The following is a 27425-nucleotide window of genomic DNA, read 5'->3' as shown; positions in this document are numbered from 1 at the left end:
ACCTTAACCCAAATTAAAAATCTATGGAGCCGACTAAAGAAACTTGTTAGTCAGAAGCGACCCAGCAATAAAACCCAGTTAATAGAAGCCATCATTCAATCTTGGTTTCACATTAGAACAGCTACAGAACTAAAAGATTTGGTTCGCTCCATGGGAAGACGTCGTAAGGCCATCATTCATCCTAAAGGTGACCCAACTAAGTATCAATTGACATGGTGATCGTTTTTGTATATCTCGTTTTTTCTATGGTGATCATTTTTGTATATCTCATTTTTTCTACATGTTTCACTTTTCTTCTTTATACCGTAACTGCTATTCTAATAGCAAATCCTTCCTAAAAGTCATTGCATTACATTCTTGATTAAATTATCTTTCCATTGATATAGAATTGTATGGTACTACTCCAAAAAATAATAATGGTGTTATTAGCTAGTTTTAGAAAATACACTTTCCCCAAAAGGTTTCCACAGTTTTGGCCACTACTATACATAGGACTTATTGACTAACACTTAGGATGCCGAAGGATTTGCTAAGGTCCATGATATCACCAACTCTCATGACCTAGAAGATCCTCTCCGCATCTGGTATCTTCCCTGGCCAATGACCAGACCAGTTGGAAGGATAATAATTGTCAGAGGACACCAGCTGGTGAATTAATAGAGACCATTGACTAGTCTACGAGGCAAATAGGGGTGGAATGATGAAGACGTTGGTATGAGTTGTAGTTGAGACTCTTGACTGCTCTTTTGGTTGGAGGTGGAGCTGGAGAAGGTGCTGACGCAGTCCAGACAGGAGAAACAGGAACATGAGGACCAGCAGAAGCAGATGGACCAACTTCTGGATCTGCGCAATGCCCGTATTCATCAGCTGGAAGGTATGTACATTCTCTTCCACTGCTCATTTTTCGGTATTCCACAGATCAAGAAGGACTGAAAACATTGTCCCAAAGGTGCTTTTTCAGGAGGCAACTGGACTTTCTCGTTTTTTTCTTTTGAAGACGTTTCGTTTCTCATCCAAGAAGCATCTTCAGCTCTGACAGGATAGTGGGGAATGGAAGGATTTATACTCCTTGCAGACAGCTGGTCATTTGCATCCTTTTTAGAGGGTCGTTGAAGCACTTGGAGGTTTATCTGTGTCTTCAGGGTCACCTGAGTGCTGCAAATGGTTCCTGTAGTCTGCTATTTTTCCTCCTCTGGAAATCTATTCCTACTCCCACTCTATTCCAAGGATGTTCATCCCAAATTGTATAGCTCACTTAGTCATTAAAAGAGACAATTAGTTTTAAACAAACATATTTTATTATAACAGCTGGGAATTACTGCATTACCAGCTTAGTCCAAATTAATTCCAAAACAAGTCCTTCAGAAAAAGTCCTTCGGTCTTATCACAAACCTTTATCTTCTTTGGCACCCTGCCAAAGGCCTTGTCAGGTTTCGGTGTCGTCTCATATAAATTGCATTTCCAAACAAATAGTCTTTGATGAAATCTTTCATTTATTAAGCACGACAATCTGTCCCCGACTCCATCGTAGCCAACACTGACTTCCTGACCCCAAACCTTCCCTTTCTGTTCCCCAATTCTCTGCGTCTCATTGGCCATCTTCCAAATCACTCTCCCCATATCTACTACTTCAGCTCCCAGGATGTCCCCCCCTCCCATCCCATCTCCTAGGGGATATTATCTTCAGGGAAAATAAGTAGGTGAAAATTCAAGCGTCCTCTTGCCAGCTGCCCCCTCTTCTCCTCCTTATGTCAGCACTGGAACGAATGTAGTTTGGAGTGCTGACAGGCCTTTCTTGGCAAAGCCCCACGAAGTTCAGAAACAAGAGACGCCGACTGGAAACAGATTTAGCAACGTTGCTTTACTACAAAGAGCCCAAGAGCCTTTGCTGCTCTTTTAAGCCTTATGGGAGGGGCCAATCATCTCGTGGCCTTACTCCTGAGTTGTCCTTTTTGCTTTAGCTGTTCTTGCCTTCTGGCAGCTCTGCACATGCGTGCACTAGGAACAGGCTCCTCCTGTTCCTCTGCCTCTCTGCTGTCCGACTCTGGAGGCTCCGGAATCCGTTCATTGCTTCCAGATGGCCCTGGCCCCATCTCTGCCTCTGACGCAGAGCCCTCATCCGGGCCTTCCCCAGACTCCAGGACTGGCCCATTGTCCTCCCCAGCCTCCTTACTGTTGGACTCCGCTGCCAACTCCGCAGGCTGCTGGTGGACCACAACAGGTTGTCCCAAAGGTGCTTTTTTTCCAGGAGGCAACTGAAAAACATGTCCAGTTGCCTGCTGAAAAAGCATCTTTGGGACAATCATGACCTGGATGGCTGAGAATCTCTCCAAATTGAAAGTATTGTTCTGCATCTCAAGAAGGAAAGGTGTAAATGTTGAGGTATACAACCTCGGCTTTGAGATTGAAATCCAAGCATCCAAGCACAGTGGCGCAGTGGTTAGAATGCAGTACTGCAGGTCACTTCTGTTGACTGCTGGCTGCCTGCAATTTGGCAGTTCAAATCTCACCAGGCTCAAGGTTGACTCAGCCTACCCATCCTTCCAAGGTGGATAAAATGACCCAAAGGTTCAGGAGCAAAAATCCCATTAACCCTCCAGTACACGCGATAAAAGGATGACGGCACATAGAAGCAGACAGAATTTTTGGTTTGCTGCAGGTGGATAATTTAAGTTTGGCTTTTTATTTCATAAATACGAGGAGGACTCAGATAGACATTGAGTATTTTATTTGAAAGTAACCTTCCACCCCGCATCTTGTTTTTTTGTTTTTTTGTAGTTCAAAATGTTTTTTTTGTTGCATGCAGAAATAAAAATGTGTTTTCTCTGGAGCAGTTCATTGATTTCATAAATGCAACACACTATAGGATTTTTTATACACAGCATAAAGGTAAAAAACGATATATGCAGTGTTATCTTCATTTTAGATGTCAAACTGATTTTGTGGCTCCCGGTGTTTTCTTTTCTGTGGGAAACAAGTCCAAAGAACCTGTTCAGGCTCTTTGAGTGTTTGAGGATGCCGACGCCTGCCCTAGTCAATGTGATGATCCAGAAGTACTAGCTTGTCTGTAGACATCTCCCTTGGTTTAGTCAACCTTCTTGCCCTCTCACATTAAAAAAGGGTGCATGCTTTGTGTGTCTTGATGTTTTGTGAATGTGGAAGCTCCCTTCCTTGTCAACCCCCACATGATCAGAATAACATATCTGTCAGTAGGTGGCCTTCTGTTCTGTCTCCGTCTCACACACGCACACAAACAGATAGCCAGGGGTTAAATAAAACTGGCAGACAACAAATTCTTTCAATAAAAGGATTGGCAGCAGCCCAGTAGCTGCTTGCCAAGAACTTTACTCATAGAGGGAGGGGTTGTTCCTCCGACAGATAAACCCAAACAAGATACACACAGTTCAAGAATTGTCAAGTCCAGTCCATATTAAATCCAAGGCAGATAACGTTGTTTCAAAGATACAATGTGACTCGCTAGTAGTTAGTTTTGTCCGTCACAGAGTCTGAATGGCCATCTCACCCCCTTTTATTCCCTGTGGGGTGTGGTCCAGTGACTCAGCTTAATCTCTGGCACGCCTCCTTTTCTGCTGCGTGCGTCTGTCTCTCCGATGCTGGCGTGGATCCAGCCAAGACTTATCTCCGTCACTGTCCGACTGCGAGGAGATACCTGGCTCCTGGCCAATCTCTTCTCCTTCAGGAGACACCTGAGGCATTGCCAGAGAGGAGGGTCCTGGAGAGGGAGGCCTGGCCAACTCCTCTCCTTCATGTTCGGAGCCTTCTCCCTCCGATAATTCGGCCTCGGGGATCGGCGTCACAACACCTTCTGCTCCATTGGATCTGATGCCAATACCTAATGACTTCCACCAGACATGAGTTGGGTTTTCTTGAGAATTCCTTCTTAAAAAGATCCGTTAAATATAGGTGAATGTTTGTGGGGAGTTCTAAGGTTTTCTGTGTCTCTTCTCCCAGAGAAGTTGAAGGACATGGCATATGGAACAAGAGTCATCAGACTACGGCCCCCCGACAGTGATGTTGACGACGAAGGAGTCCCTAGCAAACTTCTGAAATTGCAACACGGGGAGAACCTCTTTGAGTTGCACATCTCTGGGGCAATCTTGTCGGCCGAGGCCGTCCAACTTCTGGGAGACCCCGAGCTTCTCACCTTTTGCACCTACGCCTTCTACGACTTCGAGACCCACTGCACGCCTCTGGCCCATGGCGTTCGGCCCCGCTACAACTTCACTTCCCAATATGTGGTCCGGGTGGACCCTTTCTTCATGCAATACTTGCATGGGGCCACTTCTCGCCTGGACCTCCACCTGGCCTCTGCTGTGGACCACACCACCCTGGCCTCCTGCTGGTTGCATTTTGGCCAAGTGCTGAACAGGGAAGAGCAAGTTCGTTGCACAGCAGTCTTGCGTGGTAAGAAGAACGGTTATGATCCCAAGCCTACCATCAGATGGGTCTTGACTGCCATATGAATGGAATGGAATGGAATGGAATGGAATAGTAGGATAGGATGGGATAGAAAATTGGATAGGATAGGATAGGATAGGATAGGATAGGATAGGATAGGATAGGATAGGATAGGACAGGGTAGAGAAGAGTATAGTAAAGTAGAGTAGAGTAGCGTAGACTAGTGTAGACTAGCATAGCATAGCATAGCATAGCATAGCATAGCATAGCATAGCATAGCATAGAACAGAACAGAAGTAGGATAGGATAGGATAGGATAGGATAGGATAGGATAGGATAGGATAGGATAGGATAGGATAGGATAGGATAGGATAGGATAGGATAGTAGTACAGGGTAGGATAGGATAGGATAGGATAGGATAGGATAGGACAGGGTAGAGAAGAGTATAGTAGAGTAAAGTAGAGTAGAGTAGAGTAGCGTAGACTAGTGTTGACTAGCATAGCATGGCATAGCATAGCATAGCATAGCATAGCATAGCATAGCATAGCATAGCATAGCATAGCATAGCATAGCATAGCATAGAACAGAAGTAGGATAGGATAGGATAGGATAGGATAGGATAGGATAGGATAGGATAGGATAGGATAGGATAGGACAGGGTAGAGTAGAGTAGAGTAAAGTAGAGTAGAGTAGCGTAGACTAGCATAGCATAGCATAGAACAGAAGTAGGATAGGATAGGATAGGATAGGAAAGGATAGGATAGGATAGGATAGGATAGGATAGGATAGGATAGGATAGGATAGGATAGGGCAGGACAGGACAGGACAGGACAGGACAGGACAGGACAGGACAGGATACGATAGGACAGGGTAGAATAGAGTAGAGTAGCGTAGCGTAGCGTAGCGTAACATAGCGTAGCATAGCATAGCATAGAACAGAACAGAAGTAGGATAGGATAGGATAGGACAGGACGGGGTAGAATAGAGTAGAGTAGAGTAGAGTAGCATAGCGTAGCGTAGCGTAGCGTAGCATAGCATAGCATAGCATAGCATAGCATAGCATAGCATAGCATAGCATAGCATAGCATAGCATAGCATAGCATAGCATAGCATAGAACAGAAGTAGGACAGGACAGGACAGGACAGAACAGAGTAGAGTAGAGTAGAGTAGCGTAGCGTAGCGTAGCATAGCATAGCATAGCATAGCATAGCATAGCACAGCATAGCACAGCACAGCACAGCACAGCACAGAACAGAACAGAAGTAGGATAGGATAGGATAGGATAGGATAGGATAGGATAGGATAGGGTAGGGTAGGGTAGGGTAGGGTAGGGTAGGGTAGGGTAGGGTAGGGTAGGGTAGGGTAGGATAGGATAGAACAGAATTCTTTATTGGTCAAGTGTGATTAGACACACAAGGAATTTTTCTCCAGTGCATGAGCTCTCAGTGTACATACCTACAATAGCGATAGATCATTATCATAGTCATTGTAAAAATAGATTTATCATAAAACATTAGATACAACACTTAGTGGTAGTCATGGACACTAAATAAGCAATCAACGTAAGTCATACTAGGGTACTAATTAAACAATTTAAATCGTAAGATACAAGCAACAAAGTTATAGTCATAAGAAGATAAGGGAATAGGGAATAGGGAAGATGAGAATAAAAGATGGTAATACTGCCTTTCTAGATAGTTTGACAGTGTTGTGGGAATTAGTTGTTTAGCAGATTGATGACATTTGGGGAAAAAAATGTCCTTGTGTCTAGTAGTTCTGGTGTGCAGTGCTCTATAGCGTCGTTTTGAGGGTAGAAGCTGAAACAGTTTATGTCCAGGATGTGAGGGGACTGTAGATATTTTCACAGCCCCCTTTTTGACTCGTGCAGTAAACAGGTCCTCAGTGGAAGGCAGGTTGGTAGTAATTGTTTTTTCTGCAGTTCTAATGATCCTCTGAAGTCTGTGTCTGTCTTGTTGGGTTGCAGAGCCAAACCAGACAGTTATAGAGGTGCAGATGACAGACTCAATCATTCCTCTGTAGAACTGGATCAGCAGCTCCTTGGGCATTATTCTATTATTATTCTATTATTCTCTCCTTTTGGAGCTTGGGTATGCTTACTTATGTAGTTGAGATGTGGGAAAATATCTTTTTTTTTTTTTAAACAAATTTTATTGGGTTTTTTCTTTTCTCCTCTCCCATCTACACCCACATCCCTGGAACAGAGTGTTGGTCGTTTCTTATCTTATACAATTTGTCAAATTCAAATATATTTTACTCAGTTACAATTTTTGTCAATATCATCTTCCCCCCTTTCCTTTCCTTTTTTTTTTTTTTTTTGGAATATATCTCAGTATTTCTATACTTGCATACATAAACACCTTCTTCATTTATCCCTAAATTCTAACTTTACTATTTGTGCATATTTATCCTCTTTTCTTCTTAAACAATTCATTCCTTTTTCTTAATATATTTATATTTGTTTGTTCAGAGCCGCCTTCCTTCCACTTCTTTTTTTTTATTATACAGCAATCTTTCTCCTCAAACCTAACCTCTCTCTCTTCCAACTTTCTTTCCCCACCTTCTTCTTCTCTTCTCGACTTCCCCTTCCCTTCTCCTTCTCCTCCTCTCTTCCCCCCTGTTTTACCTTCTCTGCTTTCCCTTCCTTCCTCCCTACTCTTCCATCCCTCTCTCTCCTTCCTCCTCCCTTCCAATCCCTTCATCTCTCTCTATTGCTGTATTCATTTTCAATTTAATGTTTTCCATTGTGGAATTCAGGCAATTCCGATTCCTCATCTTTTTAATTATTAACCATATATTTCATCTTGTTCTCTTTTTTCCTTCAAAAGATGTGGGAGAATATCTAAGGAGGCCTACATAATGGCAGCTCCTGGAAGTTTAACCTCTTCTTTTCAATTGAAGCCAACTGGAAGAAGGGAGGAGCGGCTGTAGAGCTCCGAACAGCTTTCTTAGAGCTGTGTTTTCTCAATCTGTTAAATCTAGATCCGTGGATTACAAATTTTCAATATTACGTTGCCCAGTCAGGAGACTGGTGCATCAGAAGCTTAACACAATCTGCAGGATGTCAGATAGGGAAGGGAGGCTTCCATCCAGAATCAAATGAAATCCAGTCAATTTTGCACAGTTTGAGTGACGGATTCTGGTAGAGCGCTTAAGCCTGCAATGAATCTTTACACCCACTTGAACTGTCTGGATCTTCTGGTTTCCCTGGGTTGGCACATGGTTAACCAGATGTTCAGATCGGGGATTTGGCATTTTTGTCCACCTACCGAGTCCTTCCCAAGGACCTCTGATAGGCCGATATTGATGTTTGACGGTGTTAGAGGTACCGTCGCAGGATGTAAAGTGTTTCGAGTAAAGCTGCCGTCTGCAATTGACCGATGGTGAATTTGTCAATGCCGACGGCGTTGAAGGGATGCTCCGGTTGTTTTGGGATTGCACCCAAGGCACCTGTTGTTACCGGTACTGCCTTTGCTGTCTTTTGCCACATTCATTCTATTTTCATTTGCAGGTCTTCATATTTTGTTATCTTCTTCAGTTCTTTCTCTTCTCCTTTCTCCTTCTTTCTCTTCTTGTTCTTGTTCTTCTTGTTGTTGTTGCTGATCTTCTTTTTCTTGTTCTTCTCTTCTTTTCTTCTTCTTCCTCTTCTTCCCCTTCCTCCTCCTCCTCCTCTTCGTCTACTCTTCCTCCTCCTCTTTTTCCTCCTCCTCTTCCTTCTCCTCCTCATTATTATTATCTCTTTGATTCATTAAACATGAAACTCATTGAACATTTAAAAATGAACAAATACCATTGACTGGTGCTAATGGTCGATAACGGGTTGCTGCCAGCGTCCTAGGTATCAACCAAGTACCTTCTTAAAATGTACGATGTTCCAAGTAGCGCATTATTATTATTATTATTATTATTATTATTATTATTATTATTATTATTATTATTATTATACTTTATTCATTAAACCTTCTGCCACCGATAACCTCCCACCGGCCAATTCGCTCCCACAGAGAGGGCCTCCTCAGGATGCCCTCGGTCGAGCTTTGAAGACCTTCCTATTTCAGCAAGCTGGGCTGGCTTAAAATTTTAATGGGTTACTTTAAGGGTAATGGGTTTTAATTTTTGGGAAGCCAATTCGATTTAATTCTGTTTTTTAAATTATTTTAAATTTTATATTGTATGTATTTTATGTATTTTAATTTTGGCTGTTCACCGCCATGAGTCCTTTGGGAGAAGGGCGGTATACAAATTTAAATAATAAATAAATAAATAAATAAATAAATAAATAAATAAATAAATATGAAACTCAGTCAACTGAACATTCAAAAATACCATTGACTGATGCTAATGGTTGATACAGGTTGCTGCCAGCGTCCTAGGTATCAACCAAGTACCTTATTATTATTAAATTATTAAATTATTAAATTATTAAATTATTAAATTATTAAATTATTAAATTATTAAATTATTAAATTATTAAATTATTAAATTACTAAATTATTAAATTATTAAATTACTAAATTATTAAATTACTAAATTATTAAATTACTAAATTATTAAATTATTTATTTATTATATTTCTATACTGCCCTTCTCCCGAAGGACTCAGGGCGGTGTACAGCCATATTAAAACACATATAAATATACAAAATTTAAAACAATTTAAAATTGAATGTATAAAAAATTGACCCATAGATTAAAACACACATACACCCTTTCTAAAAATCGTATTAGGCCAGGCCGGTTTGTTGGAACAAGAGGGTCTTCAAGGCGTGGCGAAAGGTATGCAGGTCGGGGATGAGACGAACCTCAAGGGGCAGCTCATTCCAGTGGTGCCCCCACAGAGAAGGCTCTGTCACTGCGTTTTTGTATTTACCAGCAGAGCTCATTATTTCTGGACTGTCAGACTTTCCGTAGCTTGCCAAAATTTCTTATCAGTAAGCTAACTACGTGTATCCGCATTCCTTTCGTTCTACTTCACACTTTTCTTTGTTCTCTTGCCAGAGAAGTCCGGCTGCTGAGAAGTAGCCGATAGGAACTTTGCAAAAATGTAACACTTTAATTATTTTAGATAGTTAGATGTTTTATTTTCTTTACAATAAATATGAGTTTATTAGAAGATGTATTCCGGTTTTATTTTTCAAAGTATACACAAGGAAAATGCCACGATCCAGGCAATTACCCCAGGAAGGTAACGGGGCTAATTACCTCTGAAAGGCTCTCCCCCTGGGTGTCGCTAGTCGGCATTGTCTGGCTGACGGCACCCTGAAGAGCCCCTCGTCATTATCATTATCGTTATCGTCATCATCGTTATCATCATTATCATGCTCCAACTTTTAGCTTATCCATCCAAAATGTGACTTTCTTCCCAATTGTTTCCCTACCCTTACCCCTCCAGGTCCCAAAGGCGAGGATTATGGTCTTTTGGAATATGGGTTGAAACTTCACTTTCCGTTCAAACAGTTTTCGCAGCTGCCCCGCCATCAAAGTCAAACGCGGACACCTCTCTCTATTGCAGCAGGAACTCCGGTTGCAGCCCCACAGAGCTGGCAACCGCAAGGCGACAGAGTAAGGAAAAAAGGAGTTTGATCTACTGTTCCAAAATCAGATCTGTGATCAGCGTGTAAGCCTTCTTGGTTTGTTTACTAAAAATTAGGAGCTGTTCTGTCCCCGTACCACACACGCACCCCCACAGATGGCCTGAAGTTAATAAGCCACACGACAAAACTCTTTGAAGATAAAGCTGGCAGCAACCCAGTGGCTAGCTGCCAATTCAGACTTTACTCACACAAAAAGATTAGACTGCAAGCATTCCGATAAGACAGGCAGAGTTTCAACAATACAAGGATTAATCCAAATGCAGTCCGATAAAGCAGGCAAAGTCCAGTAACACAGAGATCATGGATTATTTCCAGTTTTTGCTCGTCACAAACTGAACCGGCCACCACACCCACATTTATACCCTGTGGGGTGGTGGTCCAGTGACTCAGCTAATTTCTGGCATGCCTTCCCCTCTGCTGCACACGCTTCTCCCTGCGCCTCTGCCGAGGGTCTAGCCAACACTTATCTTCTTTGTCGCTGTCCACCTGTGGCTGCAGGGACATGCTTGGCTCTGAGCCTATCGTTTGGCCTTCGGTGTCCTCCGGAGGCATTGCCAGAGAGGAGGGTCCTGGAGAGGGAGGCCTTGCCAACTCCTCTCCCTCACTCTCAGAGTCTGCATCTGTCGATAGCCCAGGCTCAGGCAACGGAGCCACAACAGGAGCAAATAAGCCAGAAAGCAAAAAACCAACCCAACAGGAAACCATTCGTGGAAACTCAATCCATCCTTCTGCCGAAAAATTTGACTATGAAAAACTATTTTAAAAAGTTTTCAAATTTCCCTAAGTCAGGGGTCAGCAACCTGCGGCTCTGGAGCCGCATGTGGCTCTTCCACCCCTCTGCTGCGGCTCCCTGTCGCTCAAAATATGCATCACAACCGCCAATGTGTGACACCGCCGGCACAAAATTTATTGAGCTTTTCAACCTCCGGTAGGCTAACCAAGAAAAGAAAAATTTCTGAAGAAAACAGAATGTTTAATTCAACTACATATGCTAGTTTTGTGGCCACTCAAGAAATAGTCAGGCACAGGATAGGTTTTGTGGCTCCCGGTGTTTTCTTTTCTGTGGGAAACGGGTCCAATGGCTCTTTGGGTGTTTAAGGTTGCAGACCCCTGCCCTAAGTACCCTATATAGTAGTGTAGGAAGTTAGCACCCCACCTCCCCTCCTAGAAGAATGAAATATCCTGGGAAATATTAAAGAGGCAGAATATTATATTTCCCTGGGTGAGAAAAGGAGAAACATGTTTTTAAAGACAAAGCAGCTCCCTGCCTCACCCCCTCAGATCCAGGGTGATGGGATTAAGGCATGGCCCTCAGGACATTGATAGGATTAGCCCTCTACCCACCTCACCACATGGCACCTGGGAAGATTACATCACCCAGTAAGGCTCAACCAAGCCTGGGACACAGACAGCCTACAAAGTTAGCTAAGACCTCGTCCCCTGGGAATCCGACAGCCAATGAGATACATTTCTTGTACAGGAACAGGAAACCCTAAAGCAGGGCCCAAGAGAGAGTATAAATATAATCCTCTCATGTGCCTTTTTGCCCAGGATCTCAAACCATGTAGTCCTGTCCACCATTAAACCATCTTTCCAAGCAGTCTCCATGTTTTCAGTGTCTTTCTCCCCACTTGGAACTGAACCCAGATGGAGATTTCTTCCAACAATAGTATTTCTCAACGTTGGCTACTTTAAGCCAGGTGTACTTCAATTCCCAGAATTCCTCAGTGCTGAGTTGAAGTCCACCCTTCTTAAAGGGGCCGAGGTTGAGAAATATGGCCCTATAAGCATCTCCTATTGACATGGTACAAATAGGTCTTGATTAATGCCGTTCGTGAATCCCCCGAATTGGTTGTGTTGCCCAAAGTTGCGCTGACCTTGATTTACGACCCTTGGTTCAGTGTTCGTTCGAAGTTATGGGTATTGGAAGTATTCCACGAATTCCATCCACAGAGAACAACAATAGCAATAGCACTTAGCCTTATATACTGCTTTACGGTGATTTACAGCCCTCTCTAAGCAGTTTACAGAGTCAGCCTATTGCCCCCAACAATTTAGGTCCTCATTTTACCCACCTCGGAAGGATAGAAGGCTGAGCCTGGTGAGATTTGAACTGCCAAATTGCAGGCAGCTGACAGGCAGCAAAAGTAGCCTGCAGTACTGCATTCTAACCACTGAACCACCGTGGCCTCCAATGCTCCCCCTCTCTAGGAGTGGGATTAAAAAATTTTAGCAACTGGTTCTCTGCCAGGTTGCTCGGTGGGCATGGCCATGGTGGTCATGGCCTACTCAGCCTCCTGCACCATGGCTGGGGGGTGGGAGGCGTTTTTGCCCTCCCCAAGCTCTGGAGACCCTTCGGTGGTCAGAAACAAGCCTGTTTCCGCACTCCTGGAATTTCCGGGAGGCCAGTGTTTCGTCCTCCCTAGGCTCCGGAGGTTTTCCTCGAGCCTCCGGGAGGTGGAAAACGGCCTCCCCCAGGCTCTGGAGACCCTCTGGAGGCCGGAAACAGACCGTTTCCTAACTTCTGGAACTTCCATGAGGCCCGGTTTTCACCCTCTCAGAGCCTCCACACAGGCCCTGCACTTACCTGGCATCCAAAATGGACTGCATGGAGACTCCTGGGAGGGTCAGGCCGGGGTGGGAGGGGCCAGCCAGTCCTTGCAACTACCAGTTCAGCGAACCAGATGTAAAATTAGCATCCGATTCGCCCGAACCGGTCTTAACTGGCTGAATCCCACCCCTGTCCCTCTCCCTCTGTTGTTGTTGTGGCCCGTCAGCAGCCTGTGCAGCTAGTAGCTGATTCCGACAGCGAGGAGGCTGGTGTGGTGCTGCGCCAGCAGCCTGTGCAGCTGGCACTCGAGTCAGACAATGAGAAGGCTGGAGAAGATGTGGTGCCAGAGGCGGGGATTCAGCCAGGGCCTTCAGAACCTCCAGAAGCTCCCATAAGTGAAGAGGAAGAAGAGGAGGAGCCTCTTCTCGATGCACAGGCGCGCAGAGCGGCCAAAAGGCAGGTTTGGCTCCTCAGGAGGAGGTCTCCTGGAGAGTAAGGCTTATTGGCCACTCCCTTAGCCTATTTAAGGAAGGACGACTGAGGCAATTTGCAGGGAACAACTTAGTTCACTCTCCTTCGCGTTTTGATTTTAGTTCTCTGCAAATTGCTTCTGGGCCTTCTGCCAACCATAGTAAGATTACGACTACTTATTGTTTGGATTCTTGTAGGCTGTTAAGAAAGTTAATTAACAGCCTTCATTTGAAAAAAACTGATTTAATTTAGTAAACTAAGGTTTGTACAGACTTTGTGTGTGCTGCGTTCTTTGGGGTCCATAGCTGGAGCAGAACAGTTGTTCCGTCTAGTACTCAAAAGCCTATTCTTTCCATAGATCAAATGCAGCTCACTGACAAGCTGAAAGAATCAGTACAGAATATAATTATTGTTTTCCTATTGAGAATCAGAAACCCACTTATTAAAACCTGCAGCAAGAAATGAATATTGTCAGAATTGAAGAAACTGAACTGGACGGCTTCGTTGCTGCATTACCACCATTCCTTTTTCCCCCCCTAGAAGACTGAAGCCGGAAGCCGGAATGAGCTGTGCATCCAGATCAAAGGCTGTACCAATTTGAGAAGCCGTTGGATTGGCTCACGGCCCAGCCCATATGCCATGTACCAGTTCTTCACCTTCCCGGATCACGACACGCCCATCACCCCGTCAAGCAACCACCCCGAATTTGAAGATGTGAAGAAGTTTGCTCTGCACATCACTCCTGAGCTGCACCATTATTTGCTTGTGGAGAGTTTGTGGGTCTACGTGTTTGACGATGAGGAAGAGGAACCTGGAAGCTACTTGGGCAAAGGCCAGATCCCACTGGTACCATTAGCGCATGGGCATAGCATCAAAGGTGAGAGCAACAAAAGATACTACACAAATTTAGCCTTGGTTTCTTGAACCATCTTCTGTGAGAAACCCTTCTGGATCTAGGACAGGGGTATCAAACTCAAGGCCTGTGGGAAGGATCTGGCCCACGGGGGGCTTAGATCTGGCCCGTGGGGCCGGCCTGGAAACAGCAAAGGACTGACCCACGGTGCCTCTGTCAGCAAAAACGGAGCTCGAAGGGACCGCATGCGCCCCCCGAGCTCCATTTTTTACTGGCAGAGGGCTGCAGGAGGCTGTCGTGGCTGAAAACGGGGCCCAAGGGAGCCGCATGCAGCCCCCCCAGCTCCATTTTCTCTGGCAGAGGACTAGCAAAACAAACTAAAAACAAAACAAAAGGAGAAATGTTTCCCCTTTTGCATTGGAGCATGCAAGAAAGGACAGGAAAGGAGAAAGGGAAAGAGGAAAGACCAAGAAAAGAAAGATGGGAAGAGAGCAAGGCAGGAAAAATAAGGAAAGTAGGGGAAGGAAGGAGAAGAAAGACAGAAATAAGGAAGGAAGGAAGGAAGGAAGGAAGGAAGGAAGGAAGGAAGGAAGGAAGGAAGGGGATTATGAGAGTGAGGGAGGGTCTCAGGGAAGTCCTGCCTTAGCACTTGGCTACCATAGGTACCCCCAACATGAGTAATGTTGAGCTGGCCACACCCACCGTGGCCACACCCACCCCGGGCCATGCCCACTCCAGCCCTCCGAAGTCAAACAAAACCCTGATGCAGCCCTCAATGAAATTGAGTTTGAAACCCCTGATCTAGGACAATAGTCCACAATTTGGAGGTTCTCCAGGCAGCTTGGGGCGGTGTGATGGCTCAGTAGTTATGACTGAGTGGTTAAGTGATGGCTCAGTGGTTAAGACTTTCCAGCTTGTGGGCTGGAAAGGCAACAGCCCAGGTTCAAGACCTGAGCTCCACACAATGAAGCGAGCTCCCGTCCTCTCCCCAGTTCGAAAGCATGCAAATGTGAGTAGAAAAATAGGTACCACTTCGGTGGGAAGACAACACCTCTCTGTGATGACATGCTGGCCACGTGGTCGTGGAAATGGGACACCTGGCTCAATGGCCTTGAAATGGAGATGAGCACCTCCCCCTATAGTCAGTAACAACTAGCACAGTAAAATTCACAGGGGGGCTCTAGATAAGTTACATCTCCCATCAACCACAGCCGTAATGGTCAGGAAAAGGATGGAAAAGACAGTTCAACAAGGGGAGGGCTAAAAGAGGAATGGTTCAACCAGTGGAACAATTGGTGGATCCTGGTTTTCCTTTAAGCCCTCGAGCGCCTCCTCTCAGTTGGATGATTGACCTTTGGATGCAGAACATCCAAATTCTTTCAGCTGACACTAAAAGAAAGCCGAAGTCTCTTTTTACAAAGTCGAGAAATTTTCCGAGTCTTAGAGATGATCTTAAGGAAAGAATACGAGAGCCAGTGAGGAAAGATGTGGAGAAGCAATCAGTTAGTCCAGAAACTGCAAGCAGGGTGAGAAAGAAATTCAAGATAGGCTTGTCTTGATTTTGTTTAGTATAAATGGGACACAGAGAAGCTTCATTATTGTTTTCAGCTCTTTGAGATTGAGGGCTGATCAAGGAACAGCCAGCACAATTCCAGGAATTGTGTTGGGTTAAGTAACATGCTCCTTTCTGAAAGCCCATCAAGATTTGCTCTGTCCTATCTTACACTCAACAAAATCAAGGCAGGTTATTTTGTATTTCTTTCCCACGTTCCCTTTTTCTTAAGAGCATGTAAACTTTTATGCGAGTCTCTCTTAAGGGGATCTTCCGTAACTTCTTCTTAGGTTCTTTTATGATGTCTTCTTGGGTTCTTTTTCCAAGGTCATCTCTAAGTTCCTTTACAGCCTTGTCTAAAGGCATAAGTCAACTGATCCCATTGAAGCTCTGAAGGCTCTTTCAACGCCTCCAGGCCTACCACTGTAATCATATCATAGAGGGAAATATCAGCCCCAACCTCCTCACAAGGACTTCTTTGTGTTGGGGGTTTCCATACTTTCCATACATTCCCTGGAAGGGTCCAGAAAGCCATGCTCGATCCTTTGAAATGGAACATAAATGATACTTCAAGACTATTCAGTGAAAATGTCAGCGTTCCGGTTAACACATCCACCAAAAGCAGAACTCCGAGGCGGGTAGATTCCTCAAAGAACTTGTTTATTGGATACATCATATCGGCACAGCTACCCTGTTTCCCTGAAAATAAGACCTCCCCGGATAATAAGCCCAATCGGGCTTTTGAGTGCATGTGCTAAAATACCCCACCCACCCACCCACCGAAAATAAGCCCTCCCTGAAAATATTTAAATGTATGCGCAGCTGGTCCCCACCATTTCTTCTGGTTAGGGTTAGAGAGACAGAGCTGGAAATCAGATAAGACTGCAAGAGGAGCACCGTCTTGCTCCACACGCCCCAAAATAATAACACCTCCCCGAAAATAAGGCCAAGGGCTTATTTCAGGGTTCAAAAAAATATGGTCTTATTTTCAGAGAAACATGGTAGTGAAAACCAACTCTCAAGTTTCCTGCAGTTTTAGCCTAATTCAAAGAACAAATGTTTCCCTCCGCAAATGTCACAGGTCACATTGTCCAATTAAAGGAATTGGCGGGCTGCTTTGTCACTCCTCTCCTCCTTCAATTGCCACCTGTTGGGATGACCTTGGTTCCCACAAGAAAGGTTTTCTGCTTTGACCGGTAGTCAGTCTATCTGCTTCCCCCTCCCTTCCTCGTTTCAGAATTCATGGCTACTCTGAGGCAGCAAAAGATGGCTCCAGACAGGTTTGCTTCAGAGTTGACAGCAAGTTTAGGATGTCCTAGAATTCACCACTTCCAAAACTAAAATGTCTGCAGCCGGGATCTAGATGTTGTTCCAGATTCAGATGTTGTCTTTTTTTTCGCCCTCTTCCTCTCTCCAGGAGACTTTGACCTCATGGACCCTGCGGGGAAGCTCAATGGCTCCATCCACCTCAGCCTAGAATGGAAGGCCCTTTATTTGCCTCCTGAAGATGTTCGCTACAAGGCCATCCAAGCACGTTCCTTGGAGATGCAGATTGCTGATAAGCAAAACCTGTTGCACAGACAGGTATGGCAAATATCCGTAGCTCAGGTGTAGGATGAGGATGGAGGTTCATTCTCCGAACTTGTGAGTTGCTTTCCAAACATTTCATTACCAGACTAACAGGGGTAGGTTTCATTTACCTTTGCTACCGGTTCGCTCTCATGCGCAGATTGTATTTGATGACGTCCGGGCAGGTGGGGCAGAGCCTCCCGCTGCCGCTACCAGTTTGCCTCACTCTTCTAAGGCAGCGAACCCTAGCGATCTCCTCTAGTGGTATCAGGGGACAGCCCACGATGTTTTGTGCTGTGCTCACCACCCTCTGCAATGTTTTTCTATCCGCGGCTGTCAGACCAGCATGCCATACTGTGGTGCAATAAGTGAGGATGCTTTCTATTGTGGACCGGTAAAAGGAGGTCATCAATTGTTGTTCCACCCTGTTTTTATGCAAGACCCTAAGGAAATGGAGTCTCTGTTGGGCCTTCCTGGCCACCTGTATCGTGTTGTTTTTCCAGGTGAGGTCTTCACTGAGATGGACTCAAGGCCCACGGGCCAGATCCAGCCGCAGGGTGATCAGATCTGGCCCGTGGGGCCATCCTGGAAAAAGCAAATGAGTGCCCCCATTTTTGGCTGCTTTTGGCCATAATGGCCTCCTGCAGCCCACTGCCAGTGAAAACTTGGGAAGGCTGCACAGGCCTGAGCTCCGTTTTCACTGGCAGAGGGCTATCAATACGAACTAAACTCAAAACAAAAGGAGAAATGTTTCCCCTTTTGCATTTGAGCGTGTAAATTGGGACAGGAAAGGAGAAAGGGAAAGAGGAAAGACAAAAAGAAGGAAAGAGAGCAGGGAAGGAAAAAGAAGAAAAGGGGAAGGAAGAAGAAAGGAAAAGGAAGAGGGAAGGAAAAAGAAGAGGAGGAAGGAAGGAAAATATTAGAATGTGCAGAAATGAACAGATTAACGCTTGCAATTAAGGAGGAAGAACAAACTGAATATTATAAGATATGGGAATTAAATCAAAACAAACTAAAATCAAAACAAAAGGAGAAATGTTTCCCCTTTTGCATTTGAGCATGTAGGATGGGACAGGAAAGGAGAAAGGGAAAGGGAAAGAGGAAAGACAAAGGAAAAGAAGGAAGGAAGGAAGGAAGGAAGGAAGGAAGGAAGGAAGGAAGGAAGGAAGGAAGGAGATTATAATGAGGGTGAGGGAGGGTCTGAGGGAAATCCTGCCTTAGCACTTGGCCACCACAGGTGCCCCCGACATCAGTGATGCCCACCCTGCCCCCCAAGGTCAAACACAACCCTGAGGCGGCCCTCAATGAAATCGAGTTTGACACCCCTGCTACAGAGCAAAGATTTGTAAGATGTTCATATTTTTCGGAACATGTTTCTAATGTCATAAATTATTTTGTACAGCCTGCCCAAGACTATTTTTTGGGATAAATAATATATATATTATTAACCCCCCATCCAATCAGAGCACAGCCAAACCCCCAACCAATCAGAACACACCTCCACCCAATCAGAACACAGCCAAGCTCCCACCCAATCAGTTCACACCCCCACTAGCAGTTAAAAGGAAGAAACAGCTGCGATCTCACATTGCTCCTAGAAGCACGAAGCCGAAAACACCAGCCTGAAGATGACGAATGAGACTTCGTCGAAACGTTGCCAAGACATTTCCAATTTTACGCGGGAGAAAACCTGAATAACCAAAGACCTACATACAAATACCCGCGAAAACCTCAGAAAATATATATATATATATATATGTTTGTGCAATTGCAAGAGAAAGAACTATGATTTTTGGCTGTCTTGTCCTCTGAAACAGGTGACTGAAAAACGCCTTCAGAAAAGCAGAAGGGTAAAAAATGAGCTGGAGCTCCTTCCTGCCCAAGTGATTCCAACACGAGAACTCAAGAGAAGGACAAAGAAGAAAGTGGTCAAAACTATCCCCAAGGTAAGGGATAAGAGAGCCAGCTGGTATAGTAGTTAAAGCACCAGGCTAGAAATTGGGAGACCTTGAGTTCTAATTCCGCTTTAGGCATGAAAGCTGTCTGGGTGACTTTGGGCCAATGACCAGGAGACTGGGAGTTCTAGTCCCGCCTTGAGCATGAAAACTGATTGGGTGACTTTGGGCCAATGACCAGGAGACCCTGAGTTCTAGTCCCACCTTAGGCATGAAAGCTGGCTGGGTGACTTTGGGCCAATGAGCAGGAGACTGGGAGTTCTAGTCCCACCTTAGCCATGAAAGCTGACAGGGTGACTTTGTACCAATGAGCAGGAGACTGGGAGTTCCTTCCGTGCATGCGCCTGGCCTAAATAGGATGGCGTAGATAAATATACGTGCCTAAATAGGATGGCATAGAGCTGGGGTAGGTGGGTGGGTCCACCTGCGATTTCCACTACCAGTTCGGGCGAACCAGTCCAAACCGGCTGAATACCACCTCTGCCCCTAGTCCTTCTTTTCTCTAGACTACCCAAACCCAAATCCTACAAGCGTTCTTCATATATTTTAGTCTCCAACTAATCATCTTAGTTGATTAATTATTATTTATTTATTATTACTACTTATTATCAATTATCATTACTTATTAATAATATTAATGGTTTATTATTACTTATTATTAGATAAGAATTTGCTACGTACGATGCACGATCCATTTCAGGTTTCTCTGAACTGTGACAAGAGAAGTTAAATTCTCTAACATTATAACATTCTAATTGAAATGAATGATGATGAAATGAATTAATATGAAACATATCTGGATATTTGCTTATCTGGCACCAACGATTGTCTCAAAGTCATGATTTTGTGAGCAAACTGGCTTTTATATCTGGGCAGATGGAGGTGGAAGAGAGGATAGAGGAGGAAGAAGAAACACTGAATGTTGAAGAGACAGCAAAAGTGGCCGAACACCGAGAACTGGATGAAGAATCGATTCTAGAGTCTCTGCTGAAGGACACTGGTATATTTTTATTTTTATTTTTAATTTTATTTCGAATTTATATACCGCACCTTCTCCCAAGGGACTCAGGGCGGTGTACAGCCAGATAAAAACATACAATACAAACATTAAAAACAATTAAAAGAATATATATTAATTTGGCCCCAGTTTAAAAGGACAAACCAATTAAAAATTAAAAATTTAAAAATATGTTAAGCCAGCCCGGCTTGTTGAAAAAAGAAAGTTTTAAGGGCACGGCGGAAGGCACCGAGGTCTTGGATTCTCCTTATCTCTGGGGGCAGCTGGTTCCACAGGGTAGGTGCCCCCACAGAGAAGGCCCTCCCCCTGGGGGTCACCAGCCTACATTGTTTGGCTGATGGCACCCCGAGGAGGCCCTCTCTGTGGGAACGCACGGGTCGATGGGAGGTTGTCGGTAGCAGCAGGCGGGCTCGAAGATAACTAGGTCCTATGCCATGGAGCACTTTAAAGGTGGTAACCAACACCTTGAAGTGCACCTGGAAGACCACTGGGAGCCAGTGCAGCTCGCGCAGGAGCGGTGTTATGTGGGAGCGCCATGCAGCTCCCGTAATTACCCGCGCAGCTGCATTCTGGACCAGTTGGAGCCTCCGGGTGCTCTTCAAGGGGAGCCCCATGTAGAGAGTGTTGCAGTAGTCAAGGCGAGAGGTGACGAGGGCATGAGTGACTATGCACATGGAATTCCGATCAAGAAAGGGTCGCAACTGGCGAATCAGGCGAACCTGACAAAAGGTCCCCCTGGCTACAGCCGTCAGATGTTCCTCCAAGGACAGCTGCGTATCCAGGAGGGCTCCCAGATTGCGCGCCCTCTCCGAGGGGGCCAAAGACTCACCCCCAATAGCCAGCGATGGAGTCAGCTGACTATATTGGGATGCCGGGAACCACAGCCACTCAGTCTTGGAAGGGTTGAGCTTGAGCCTGTTCCTCCCCATCCAGATCCGCACAGCCTCCAGGCACTGAGACATCACTTCAAGGGCATCGTTGGGGTGGCCTATATTGTCACTCATAATGTTGTTGAAGGACAAACCTACACCAGTGTTTCTCAACCTTACCAACTCTAAGATGTGTGGACTTCAACTCCCAAGATTCTCCAGTCATCATGCTGGCTGAGGAATTCTGGGAGTTGAAGTCCACCCTTCTTCAGAGTGGCTAAGGTTGAAAAAAACACTGGCCTGGATGTTGAATTTGTAGAGGAAAACATAACATCCTGTTAACAATTAAATATATTACATGAGGGTTAGAGACAGAGAACGTTTCGACTCTCCTGTTCTGACCTAGGCTTAGTCCCGGCAAACTTCTTTAATTCAAATGGCTGTGAATTATTGTCATTCCCAGTCCGAAAGGCTTCTCAAACAGTCTTTCAGGGGAATGTTTATAAACATTCACCTTATCTCCCTTGAAATGCTGCCAGAAAACTAATTGCCACACGCAGGGCAAGGCCAAACTTAGCACAGAGTCAAACAGAACTTTTCCAAAGCTTTTACCAACCAGATGAACTAATTGCTTCTTGCAACATCCCGATCGCTTCTCTTTTATGTCTTATGGGAGGGGCCAATCATCTCCAAGCCTTACTCCCAAATCGACTCTGTTTTCTTAATTGTTCCTGTCTTCTGGCAGCTCTGCGCATGTGCACACTGGGAACAGCTCCTCCTGTTCCTCTGCCTTGCTGAGGTCTGACTCTGATGGCTCCGGATGGCCCTTTCTCTGCCTTCGACGTAGAGCCCTCGTCCGAGCCTTCCCCAGACTCCAGGACTGGCCCATGTTCCTCCCCAACCTCCTCACTGTCCGAAACTGCTGCCAGCTCTGCTGGCAGGCCACAACATCTCCCTCATATTAATCCCAATAGATTTTAGACTAGGTTCATAGGGAGCTTCATCAATGGAAGCTTTCAAGAAGAGACTGGGCTGCCATCTGTCAGAAATGGTGTAGGGTCTCCTGCTTGGGCGGGCGGGGGGGGGGGTGGATTGGACTAGATGACCTACAAGGTCCCTTCCAACTCTGTTATTCTGTTTCTTTCACTTGATGAATTGGGAAACGTACACAGGTGGGCTTCACATAATTTAACGACCGGTTCGCGCAGAATCAAATATGTGAGCGTGCGTACCTTGCGCACAAGCACGCTGCGTCAAAAAACACGGTGATTGTATAGGACGGGATAACTTTGCTTGTGCACGAACCTTGCACACATGCACGCTGTGTCAAAAACACAGATTGTATAAAACAGGATAGAGCCGGGGTGGGCGGGCAGGCCCAGCAGTTGGCCATAACAACCAGTTCCCCCGAACCAGTCTGAACCGGCTGAATCCCATCCCTGGAAATGTAGGCAAAATTCAATACAGGTAGACCTCAACTTAGAACAGTTCGTTTAGTGACCGCTTGAAGTTGCAATGGTCACTAAATGTATGTTCAGTGACGTATGGCCGTTTTTCACACTTATGACCATTGCACCATCCCCTGGTCAGGTGATCAAAATTCAGACAACTTGACAACTCACAATCTGTGGGCTTCATGCGGCCACCAGCAACTTTTCACGTTGTGCTGCTGGACATTGGTGACCAAATGACTGACTGTTGATTGATTTGCGTTTCTTATTCGTAGGAATTCGTAGGAATGAATGAATGAATGAATGAATGAATGAATGAATCAATCAATCAATCAATCAATCAATCCTGTTAGATGTTGTATCTCCGGCCTAACACCAGGGCCTAGATAAGACTCATGGGGTAGCAGCAAAAACATAAGATCTTGATAGAACAAACCCAGTAGAAGACAATGTTTGTAGCTCATGGTTGAACTGTGGAGTTCTTGGTGCTTGGTTGTTTTCTTGCAGATGTTTCATTACCCAGCTAAGTGGCATCTTCACTGTTTGAAAGAAAAGACAACCAAAAAGCTAAAAAGGAAAGCAAAGCATCGAAACACCTCCTTGCCAGCAATCAACACCCAGATAAGCAGGGATTGACTCTCCGAAAAACACCAGACCAACAATCAAGCAGTAAACAATACTCCAGTCAAGGAACTATCAACTCAGACAAGCAATCAAATAGTAAAACAACAGCCAAGGAACTACTAAGACGAAAACAGCACTCCCACTGACACTGAATGGGTTGTTTATATAAACAAGAGAGCAAACTCCACTCCCTTTTCGCACTGATGATGTTACTTAGTTGGGTAATGAAACAACTGCAAGAAAACCGCCATGCTCAGAGAGCATCACACCCAGATAATATCCTTTGATCTCTGCAGGAAAACCAACGACACATTGTGAGCTCATTTCAACACTGGTGATTGGAATCTCATCTTACAACAGGCCAATTTAAGGGAACTAAGAACAGGGCCCTAGTTTTTCAGACAATAAACTATCTTATTTTTCGGAGTATAAGATGCTCTGGAATATAAGACGCACCTTAGTTTTTGGGGAGGAAAATAGGGGGAAAAAATTCTGCTTCTGCTTACCAGGTTGTTAGGTTTCGGTGTCGTCTCAAATAAATTGCATTTCCAAACAAATAGTCTTTGATGAAATCTTTCATTTATTAAGCACGACAATCTGTCCCTGACTCCGTCGTAGCCAACACTGACTTCCTGACCCCAAACCTTCCCTTTCCGTTCCCCAAATCTCTGCGTCTCATTGGCCATCTTCCAAATCACTCTCCCCATATCTACTACTTCAGCTCCCAGGAATGTCCCCCCTCCCATCCCATCTCCTAGGGGATATTATCTTCAGGGAAAATAAGTAGGTGAAAAGTCAAGCGTCCTCTTGCCAGCTGCCCCCTCTTCTCCTCCTTATGTCAGCACTGGAACGAATGTAGTTTGGAGTGCTGACACAGGTATTCATTTGGCTAGCGTCCTTAGCCTGGTCAGCTTCAGCACATTAGTTCGCTGGTTGTGAGCATGCGTGTGCTTGTTGGGGCTGATAAGCAGCTTCAAAAGCACAGCTGATCGTCAGAGGGAGCTCCGGTGAGTCAAGCAGGCAAAGTGCGGAAGCGGTAAGACAAGGCAGCAGCTGTTCCGGGTTGCCATTTGGGCTGTGCGCCTTGTATTTTCAGCCTCCAAACGCTCCGTTTGAGAGCCGTTCAAGGTTGTGGGGATCGCCAAAGCACATCACCGCTGATCGCCGCTCAAAAATGAGACACGCAGAGGCCAAAAATGTAGCGTGCGGAGGCCTAAAATGCGATGTGCAGAGGCAGAAAATGTGATGTGCAGAGGTGGCGATCGGCGGCGATGTGCTTTGGCGATCCCCGCAGCCTTGAACGGCTCTCAAACGGAGTGTCTGGAGGCTGAAAAAGCGAGGCGCAGAGCCCACAGAAGCCATTGTCTGTGGCAATCTCTGAAGCCAGGAAGAGGACACGTGGAGGCCGAAGGATGGGGTCCGGCGAGTGGGCAGGGCTACATTCGGAGTATAAGACACACCCAAATTTTCAGCCTCTTTTAGGGGGGAAAAAGTGTGTCTTATCCTCTGAAAAATACGGTAGGTTAGATAGTTTGTGTGTATTCACAATGCTGCTTTCCCCACTATTTGTCCTTGAAGCAGCCTCTTCATTTTGTTTAGTGGGTGCTACAATTTTTTTTCCTTCTTTACCTGCAGTGGGGGAGGAGCAAGAGACGAGTGAAGCTCAGACTACCGAAAGTGACGAAGTGGTTGTGGGGTTACCCACACTGCAGTGGTATTCTGATCTGGTGAGTAGCTATCACATAGTTCCAGGAGGAAAAACTTATTTTTACACAGCTTTGCTTACAAAGTATGATGGACAGACTTGTCCAAACACACTGAGCCAAAACTGTGATTGGAGACAGAGAGCCAGTTTGGTCTAGTGCAGTTGGGTCAAACTCGATTTCATTGAGGGCGGCATCAGAATTCTGTTTAACCTCGGGAGGGCCGGGGGGGGACATGGCCAGCTCAACATCACTCACTTGTGCCAAGGGTGCCTGTGATGGCCCAAGGACTCTGCCAGCGAAAATGGGCTCCCGAGCTGTGTTTTTGATTGTGACGGCCTCCTGCAACCCTCTGGCAGTGAAAACAGAGCTCTGGAGGGCTGCCCATGGCCTTCGTGAGCTCCATTTTCGGCTGCAACGGCCTCTTGCAACCCTCTGCCAGTGCAAACGAAGCTCTGGAGGACCTCGGGTTGCCCTCCCAAGCTCCGTTTTCGCTGGCAGAGGCACCGTGGGCTGGTCCTTCACTGTTTCCAGGGTGGTCCCGCAGGCCAGATCTAAGCACCCCGTAGGCCAGATCCGGCCCCCGGGCCTTGAGTTTGACACCCCTGGTGTAGTGGTTAAGGCACTGGGCTAGAATCCGGGTGACTGTGCGTTCCAGTCTCTCCTTAGGCATGAAAGCCAGCTAGGTGTCTTTGAGCCAATCACCAGGAGATTGGGAATTCTAGTCCCACTTTAGGCATGAAATCTGGCTGGGTGACTGGGCCTATCACCAGCAGACTGGGAGTACTGATCCCACCTTAGGCATGAAAACTGACTGGGTGACTTTGGACCAACAACCAGGAGACTGGGAGTTCTAGTCTCTCCTCAGGCATGAAAGTTGGCTGGGTAACTTTGGACCAACAACCAGGAGACTGGGAGTTCTAGTCCCTCCTCAGGCATGAAAGTTGGCTGGGTGACTTTGGGCCAACGACCAGGAGACCGGAAGTTCTAGAAAGTAGGCAGTGGCCACTTCCAAAATCTTACTAAGAAAATTGAAGGGACTTGTCCAGGCAATCATCATAAGGCACCAAACTAGAAACCGGGAGACTGTGCGTTCTAGTCCTTCATTGGGCATGAAAACTAGCTAGGTGAGCTGACGCCAATCACTCTCTCTCAGCCCAACCTCAGAGGGTTGTTGTTGTGGAGGAAACGGGGGGGGGGAGGAAGGCGTGTCGGATAGGTTCCCTACCTTGAGTAACTTGTAAACACCATAAATAAATAAATACCGTATTTTTCGGACTATAAGACGCACCGGACGATAAGACGCACCTAAATTTACAGGAGGAAAACAAGAACAAAATAGTTTTTGACCTCCGTGCGTTGCGTTTTTGCCCTCTCTGGCCCACAGCAGCAGTCTGCAGTGCTCCGCACTGTCCATTTTCACCAAAAACGGGCCTGTTTTTGGCCTGCAGGGTGCTTCTAGGAGCCAGGGAGGGTGAAAACGCGACGTGCGGAGGGCTTGGGAGCCCATAAATGGGCCTGTTTTTGGCGAAAACGGGCTGTCAACTTGCAAAGCTTTCAAGTTGCCATGAGCAGGAGGGAGGGAGAACTGAAGTGAATTCCATATATTCTTTCTGACCACAATCAGAAATAGGGTGTTAGGTTTCACAGCCAGCCAAAGTGGTTAATTGGAGAATGTGATTCATCACATGGCCAGAGAGGAGGGGAGAGACAGGGTCATAGGGGAACGTAAATCTACGTAGGATCAGTCCTAACTGCATCCGAGTATTTCCGGAATGGTGCTCTTAATAAATGAATATATTTCCTTTGAAGTTTGGATCATGGCTCATGAATTAATTAGGGCATCTTTCGGTAACTTGACAGGGGCCATGCGGAGCACTGCAGAGTGCTTCTGGGGGCCGGGGAGGGTGAAAACACGGCACACGGAGAGTTCGGGAAAAATGCCCGTATTCGGTCTATACAACGCACCTAAATTTTCACCCACTTTTAGGGGGGGGGAAAGGTGCGTCTTATACTCCGAAAAATACGGTACATGTGTTTAATCACAGTTTATGAAATAAGTTGCATATTTGCTGGGCTCCAACATCGCATATCTTGGCGACGAGCGTTTGCAAAGCTTAACAGCTGGATTGAGAGGATGGTGGGTTATGCATGAGGCCTGCAGGTGAGACCAAAAAAAAAAAAAAAAGAGGACAAGATAATGTGACCAGTAAGTATATAATGATGGTGGGGAGAAAAGTTGACCTTGAGAACATTTTCTCTCTATTCCTATATATATATATTTCTATAGAAAGGAATCGATGTATTTCAGGACGTGGGAAAGATTTTATGAGTGGTTAGAAAAGAAATATGAATAAAAAAAAGAGAGATAAATGAGGGAGATAATAGAAAGGTAAGTGATAGAGAGACTAAAAAAGAAATAGAAATCTAGATGATACCAAAGAAAATTGAAAAGGGGGTGGGGGAGAAAGAAGAGTATAAGAATAATTATATTCTTTATAATTATGATACAATTATGATCTCTAAATGGGGCTCCCCTTGAGGAGCACCCGGAGGCTCCAGCTGGTCCAGAATGCGGCCGCGCGAGTGGTTATGGGAGCGATGTGGCGCTCCGATGTGACCCCCCTCCTGCGCGAGCTGCACTGGCTCCCGGTGGTCTTCTGGGTGCGCTTCAAGGTTTTGGTTACCACCTTTAGAGCGCTCCATGGCATCGGACCGGGGTATCTATGAGACCGCCTTCTGCCACCAGTAGCCTCTCACCGACCAGTACGCTCCC

General features: G+C 45.6%; 1 protein-coding gene across 1 annotated transcript in view; it reads left to right on the top strand.

Annotated features, from left to right (window-relative positions):
- The window catches only part of RPGRIP1 (RPGR interacting protein 1), a 62466-nt gene that overhangs the window by 26325 nt on the left and 8716 nt on the right, over positions 1 to 27425 (top strand). The window contains exons 13-20 of the mRNA XM_070954100.1: positions 757 to 874; positions 3973 to 4425; positions 9832 to 10001; positions 13596 to 13932; positions 16878 to 17044; positions 18847 to 18975; positions 19861 to 19984; positions 24582 to 24673. Coding sequence (XP_070810201.1) covers positions 757 to 874; positions 3973 to 4425; positions 9832 to 10001; positions 13596 to 13932; positions 16878 to 17044; positions 18847 to 18975; positions 19861 to 19984; positions 24582 to 24673 — 1590 coding nt within the window. The remainder of the gene's footprint in view (positions 1 to 756; positions 875 to 3972; positions 4426 to 9831; positions 10002 to 13595; positions 13933 to 16877; positions 17045 to 18846; positions 18976 to 19860; positions 19985 to 24581; positions 24674 to 27425) is intronic.

This window comes from Pituophis catenifer, unplaced genomic scaffold (genome assembly GCF_029215685.1).
Source record: "Pituophis catenifer annectens isolate HBS135680 unplaced genomic scaffold, rPitCat1.0.hap2 SCAF_15, whole genome shotgun sequence".
In the NCBI taxonomy this organism is placed as follows: domain Eukaryota; kingdom Metazoa; phylum Chordata; class Lepidosauria; order Squamata; family Colubridae; genus Pituophis; species Pituophis catenifer.
The sequence above is the reverse complement of the archived record's forward strand: the minus strand, read 5'-3'. Positions and strand labels throughout refer to the sequence as shown.